At 43.3% G+C, this 7237-nt stretch overlaps 2 protein-coding genes across 2 annotated transcripts; both read right to left on the bottom strand.

Moving 5' to 3' along the window:
- Positions 1–1174: 1174 nt before the first annotated feature.
- LOC146539805 (uncharacterized) lies at positions 1175–1978 on the bottom strand. Its single transcript, XM_085207933.1, has one exon. The coding sequence runs from the start codon at positions 1976–1978 to the stop codon at positions 1175–1177; it is 804 nt and encodes a 267-aa protein (XP_085064059.1).
- A 3671-nt stretch (positions 1979–5649) lies between these two features.
- Positions 5650–6453, bottom strand: LOC146539804 (uncharacterized). Its single transcript, XM_085207932.1, has one exon. The coding sequence runs from the start codon at positions 6451–6453 to the stop codon at positions 5650–5652; it is 804 nt and encodes a 267-aa protein (XP_085064058.1).
- Between the last annotated feature and the right edge of the window lie 784 nt (positions 6454–7237).

The raw sequence follows: 7237 nt of genomic DNA, 5'->3' as shown, positions 1-7237 counted from the left end.
CTCTTTACGTTCGTCTCTAAAGGTTGAGTCCCAGAATCTGACACTAGGTAACCAAGAAATTTTACCTGTCGCTGCCCGAAGACACACTTGGATGTGTTTATCAAAACACCATACTCTTTGAGCCTGGTGAAGAGTAGTCTGATGTGGCGCTGATGTTGTTCTTCAGAACTGGAAAATACCAAAATGTCGTCTAAGTAACCAAAACAAAAGTCATCAAAATCACGTAGCACTTCGTCCATGAACCTCTGAAAGGTTTGTGCTGCATTGCGCAGTCCGAAGGTCATGTACGGGAACTCAAAAAGTCCAAAAGGAGTTGTAATGGCTGTTTTGTGGATATCATTGACGTGTACTGGTATTTGATTGTACGCCTTGACTAGATCGATAGTTGAAAATACTGTACAACCAGAGAGTTGGTAGGAAAAATCCTGGATATGCCGTATCGGATACCTGTCAGGTACTGTGCGAGCATTGAGTGCTCTATAATCACCACATGGTCTCCATCCGTCGTCCTTCTTCTTAACTAAGTGCAGAGCGGACGACCACGAACTGTTAGAGGAGCGGGCAGTTCTCTGTGACAGCATATCGTCAAATTCTTTTTTGGCTGCTTTCAGTCTAACTGGGTCTAAACGACGAGGTCTACTGGTAACCGGTGGTCTGGGAATGGTTTTGATGTAATGCACGGTATTATGCTTAGGTAAGGAAGACGTACCTGATGGTCTCGTTACCTCTGGAAACTCATGAAGCAGCTGATGGTATTTTGATTCTCCCGAAATGGCTTTGACTGACGCAAAGTCATCGGAGATATTTTCTTTTATTGCTTGTACTGACAGAGTAGTATTTCCATCGACGAGTCGCTGACATCTGCAATCTACAAGAAGATTGTAAAATATCAAAAAATCTACGCCGATAATGGGCTTTGAAACATCAGCGATGGTAAATTTCCAGGTGAAAGTACGCTTTAGTCCTAGGTCTAAGTGTAACAATGTAGGACCGTAAGTATGAATGACTGTACCGTTCGCCGCCATGAGTTCATACTTTGTCTTGGTACAGGGCGCCTTGGTAGCCAACCGTGGAAAAACGCAGAGATCCGAGCCAGTATCAATGAGGAAAAGCATTTTTGAAATACGGTCGGTAATGAAAAGACGGCCTGTAGGTAAAGGGCAGACGTTGGCCGCTACTTCCGGCTGCCCAGAGAGTTTTCCGACTCTCCGTAGTTACATGGCTGCACACATTTTTTAGCATTTGAACCAAATTTAAAATGGTACCAACACTTTTGCCGGGTAGTCGACTTCCTGCGATGTCTGGAATGGCTCCGGGAACGCTCTTTAAATTTTGATGAGACCGAGTTGTGACGTACCTGGGTCGAGAGTTCCGATACCTGCTTGGTCAGGAGTTGGATCTGCTTGGCCATTTCTTCCAACATGGAGGATGCAGGGGGTGTGGCCATCGCAGATGTGCTTGCGACCTGTGGTGATGAGGGTGCTATCTCATGCACCTTGTCTGCCAGGTCAGCTAATTTTTCGATTGGCAGATCAGGCTGTGAAGCTATAACCGTTTGAATGTTTTGTGGTAACCTACTCGACCATAATGTTTTTAAAAAATCCTTGGGGACAGATGAACCCGCAAGATCTTGCATGTATCGCAGAAACTGTGATGGCTTGCGATCACCTAGCTGCTCGTGCCTCAGCAACTGCATCACTTTCTTTTCTTGAGACGCAGACAATCTTTTAATCAGTTGCGTTTTAAGAGTGATGTATTTATCCGTCTCGGGAGGAGAAATGATAATATCCTTCACCTCGACAGCAAATTGATTATCTAACTGAGCGGCAACGTAATAAAATTTTGTAGTATCACTTGTTATATTAGATAAAGCAAACTGACCTTCCATTTGTGAAAACCAAAGGGCTGGTTCTTCCGGCCAGAATGGTGGAATACGCACGCCAATTCTGCACACGTTGGATGTAGTCGCGTCCTCCATCTTGTATCAGAGGTCACTTGCCAACGTCGTCAAAATGGCCTCTTGCCGTTTTAAATCTTCTTGCCAGCAGTAAACGCAGGTATTTATTGTAGTGCTCACCAATTTAGGGGTCACCAATATAGCGGTTGAGATGTGATACCACTATTTAATATGATCTTATTTATTTTACACTAAATGAGTAAAATTAAAAATCCAAATTTTGTGGAGAAATTGTCCAAATTTATTTAACTCACAGATACGTGAAGAGAAAATGATCACAGAAGGAAATAAAGAAATTTAAATAAATACCAATAGAAAATACAAGCTAAACTAGCACGTAATAGCAAGAAGTTAAGGTTGAGAATTGAATGCAAGCTAAGAGAGCAATGGATACACAAGTGAATGTCGCAAGCGATTCTAGCCGACTCTTTAAACGTGGCGATGCTGGCTAGCAGCCTACGACACGCATAGCAAAAAAACTCGGAACAGGTTTGAATTGTTCCAATGCGCTGCGTGCGGATGATTCTAGTAAATGTAATAATATTAATTTTGAATAAGTAATGTTCCCTACAGTACTCCCCCCCAGAGACCTGGTTAAGGGCGATAGTAGTCTGGAAACTTGACTCTTCTTCCGCTTCTTGTCCGCTTCTCAAGTGTCTGCTCCACGTCAGATTGAGAGATAGCCTTTGGTGCTGTTATTATCTTCTTTGATGCAGGAACGGCCTCTCGCGTAACATATGCGGGCTTGATCCTGTCCACACTAACGTTATTAGGCTTACCACATATGTCTATTTTGAAATATTTAGGAGTCCTCTTGAGAACCTTGTATGGGCCTGCATAAGGTGGTTCCAGTGGTTTGCGGACGTGGTCTTGCCGTAAAAAAACATGTGTTGTCTCTGCAAGGTCAGCTGGCATATAAAAAGGACCTGTCCTATGCCATGACGTGGGCTTCGGTGAGAGTCGTGCCATACCAGCACGAAGACGAGTGACCAGATTTGTGATATCTGCAGTCCTGTAGTCTTCTGAGGGTGCCAGAAATTGCCCTGGAAGTCGAAGGGGCTCCCCGTAGACCAGCTCAGCCGCTGAAGCCTGAATATCATCCTTCCAAGCGCTACGGATGCCCAGCAGCACTAAGGGAAGTGCTTCCGTCCAGGTCGAAGAGGGATGGCACATGATAGCTGCCTTCAGCTGCCGATGGAGTCTCTCGATCAAGCCGTTGGAAGCTGGATGATATGAAGTAGTCGTAAAGTGATGTGCACCAACCATGGCTGATAGTGCCTTGAAGAGATGCGACTCGAATTGCCGACCCCTATCGGTTGTAATTCGAAGAGGGCAACCAAATCTTGCTATCCAACCAGAGAGAAGAGCGGCAGCACAGGAATCAGCTGTGATGTCCTTAAGTGGGAATGCCTCAGGCCATCGTGTGAAACGGTCGATGACAGTAAGGCAATATCTGAAATCAGACGAAATAGTTAAAGGTCCGACGATGTCGAGGTGGATGTGTGCAAACCTCGATGTAGGAGTTGGAATTGAGGATAAGGGAGCAAGGGTATGACGGTGAACTTTGCTCTTTTGACAAAGTACACACTCTCGTGTCCACTCTCTACAGTCTTTGCGAATCCCTGGCCATACGAATCTCTGTGTAACCAGCCGCACTGTAGCTGTCCTACCAGGATGGCTCAAGCTGTGTAAAGTTTCAAAAACTTGTCGGCGAAACTTCTCAGTAATGAACGGGCGCGGAGAAGACATTGATACGTCACAGTATAACTTCTGGTTAGAGTCTGGCAAATCTACCTTAGCCAGTTTTAACGATGAGCCTTTTTGAAGCAGACCTAGCAGTTCAGGATCAGTATCTTGAGCAAGTGCTAGAGCCTGGTAATCAATAGATCGACTCACCTCTTCCAGTCGTGACAGAGTATCAGCCACTACGTTCAAACGTCCTGGTAAGTATTGAATAATAGTTGTGAACTGAGAAATATAATCAAAGTACCGATATTGGCGCGGTGAGCATTTCTCCCTGTTAATGTTGAATGCATATGTGAGAGGTTTATGATCCGTGTGAATCACGAAGTTTCGAGCCTCAACCATGTGTCGAAAATATTTAATGGCTTCATAAATGGCTAACAGTTCTCTGTCGTAAGGACTATACTTCTTCTGCGCAGATGTTAATTTTTTAGAAAAGAAACCAAGAGGTTGCCATACGTTATTATCACGTTGTTGAAGAACTGCTCCAATTCCGACATCAGAAGCATCAGTGGCAATAGCTAGCTCTGCAGAAGGATCTGGGTGAGCCAGTAATGTGGCTTGAGATAAACAAGTCTTACATTTTTGAAAGGCTTCCATCATCTCCGGTGTCATAGTGATCGGCTTAGCTCCTTTCATCTTAGGTCCTAGAAGCGCAGCATCTAATGGTGCTTGGATATTTGCGGCATCGGGAATAAAACGCCGATAAAAATTGAACATACCGAGGAAACGTCGTAATTCCTTAGCAGTTTTCGGCACATTGCACTCCTGTATGCTCTTTACGTTCGTCTCTAAAGGTTGAGTCCCAGAATCTGACACTAGGTAACCAAGAAATTTTACCTGTCGCTGCCCGAAGACACACTTGGATGTGTTTATCAAAACACCATACTCTTTGAGTCTGGTGAAGAGTAGTCTGATGTGGCGCTGATGTTGTTCTTCAGAACTGGAAAATACCAAAATGTCGTCTAAGTAACCAAAACAAAAGTCATCAAAATCACGTAGCACTTCGTCCATGAACCTTTGAAAGGTTTGTGCTGCATTGCACAGTCCGAAGGTCATGTACGGGAACTCGAAAAGTCCAAAAGGAGTTGTAATGGCTGTTTTGTGGATATCATTGACGTGTACTGGTATTTGATTGTACGCCTTGACTAGATCGATAGTTGAAAATACTGTACAACCAGAGAGTTGGTAGGAAAAATCCTGGATATGGCGTATCGGATACCTGTCAGGTACTGTGCGAGCATTGAGTGCTCCATAATCACCACATGGTCTCCATCCGTCGTCCTTCTTCTTAACTAAGTGCAGAGCGGACGACCACGAACTGTTAGAGGAGCGGGCAGTTCCCTGTGACAGCATATCGTCAAATTCTTTTTTGGCTGCTTTCAGTCTAACTGGGTCTAAACGACGAGGTCTACTGGTAACCGGTGGTCCGGGAATGGTTTTGATGTAATGCACGGTATTATGCTTAGGTAAGGAAGACGTACCTGATGGTCTCGTTACCTCTGGAAACTCATGAAGCAGCTGATGGTATTTTGATTCTCCCGAAATGGCTTTGACTGACGCAAGGTCATCGGAGATATTTTCTTTTATTGCTTGCACTGACAGAGTGGTATTTCCATCGACGAGTCGCTGACATCTGCAATCTACAAGAAGATTATAAAATATCAAGAAATCTACGCCGATAATGGGCTTTGAAACATCAGCGATGGTAAATTTCCAGGTGAAAGTACGTTTCAGTCCTAGGTCTAAGTGCAACAATGTAGGACCGTAAGTATGAATGACTGTACCGTTCGCCGCCATAAGTTCATACTTTGTCTTGGTACAGGGCGCCTTGGTAGCCAGCCGTGGAAAAACGCAGAGATCCGAGCCAGTATCAATGAGGAAAAGCATTTTTGAAATACGGTCGGTAATGAAAAGACGGCCTGTAGGTAAAGGGCAGACGTTGGCCGCTACTTCCGGCTGCCCAGAGAGTTTTCCGACTCTCCGTAACTACATGGCTGCACACATTTTTTAGCATTTGAACCAAATTTAAAATGGTACCAACATTTTTGCTGGGTAGTCGACTTCCTGCGATGTCTGGAATGGCTCCGGGAACGCTCTTTAAATTTTGATGAGACTGAGTTGTGACGTACCTGGGTCGAGAGTTCCGATACCTGCTTGGTCAGGAGTTGGATCTGCTTGGCCATTTCTTCCAACATGGAGGATGCAGGGGGTGTGGCCATCGCAGATGTGCTTGCGACCTGTGGTGATGAGGGTGCTATCTCATGCACTTTGTCTGCCAGGTCAGCTAATTTATCGATAGGCAGATCAGGCTGTGAAGCTATAACCGTTTGAATGTTTTGTGGTAACCTACTCGACCATAATGTTTTTAAAAAATCCTTGGGGACAGATGAACCCGCAAGATCTTGCATGTATCGCAGAAACTGTGATGGCTTGCGATCACCTAGCTGCTCGTGCCTCAGCAACTGCATCACTTTCTTTTCTTGAGACGCAGACAATCTTTTAATCAGTTGCGTTTTAAGAGTGATGTATTTATCCGTCTCGGGAGGAGATATGATAATATCCTTCACCTCGACAGCAAATTGATTATCTAACTGAGCGGCAACGTAATAAAATTTTGTAGTATCACTTGTTATATTTGATAAAGCAAACTGACCTTCAATTTGTGAAAACCAAAGGGCTGGTTCTTCCGGCCAGAATGGTGGAATACGTACGCCAATTCTGCACACGTTGGATGTAGTCGCGTCCTCCATCTTGTATCAGAGGTCACTTGCCAAGGTCGTTAAAATGGCCTCCTGCCGTTCTAAATCTTCTTGCCAGCAGTAAACGTAGGTATTTATTGTAGTGCTCACCAATTTAGGGGTCACCAATATAGCGGTTGAGATGTGATACCACTATTTAATATGATCTTATTTATTTTACACTAAATGAGTAAAATTAAAAATCCAAATTTTGTGGAGAAATTGTCCAAATTTATTTAACTCACAGATACGTGAAGAGAAAATAATCACAGAAGGAAATAAAGAAATTTAAATAAATACCAATAGAAAATACAAGCTAAACTAGCACGTAATAGCAAGAAGTTAAGGTTGAGGATTGAATGCAAGCTAAGAGAGCAATGGATACACAAGTGAATGTCGCAAGCGATTCTAGCCGACTCTTTAAACGTGGCGATGCTGGCTAGCAGCCTACGACACGCATAGCAAAAAAACTCGGAACAGGTTTGAATTGTTCCAATGCGCTGCGTGCGGATGATTCTAGTAAATGTAATAATATTAATTTTGAATAAGTAATGTTCCCTACATACCTATATTAAATAAAAATATCAGGACATTATGTACTATAGAAAAAGTTGTTTTTTTTTGTTATGCTATATAAAAATGGCTATGGATTCGATTTCCACTCGGGGAAATGTTAATATTTATATTCATTTCCTCGTTCTGGTGGACAAAATTTCATAACAGACAAATTGTCTCGAACCGTTTAAAAGGAAGATATAAATATATATACATAAATATATATAATAAATAATGAAAA

This window comes from Heliconius melpomene, chromosome 3, assembly GCF_056956725.1.
Source record: "Heliconius melpomene rosina isolate 202511_hmr_F chromosome 3, ASM5695672v1, whole genome shotgun sequence".
NCBI lineage: Eukaryota > Metazoa > Arthropoda > Insecta > Lepidoptera > Nymphalidae > Heliconius > Heliconius melpomene.
Note: the sequence above shows the minus strand (reverse complement) of the source record. Positions and strands in the feature narration are given on the sequence as shown.

What these genes read in the sequence shown, in the direction of transcription:
- LOC146539805 (XM_085207933.1), bottom strand. Translation starts at nt 1,978, where the DNA reads ATGGAGGACGCGACTACATCCAACGTGTGCAGAATTGGCGTGCGTATT.
- LOC146539804 (XM_085207932.1), bottom strand. Translation starts at nt 6,453, where the DNA reads ATGGAGGACGCGACTACATCCAACGTGTGCAGAATTGGCGTACGTATT.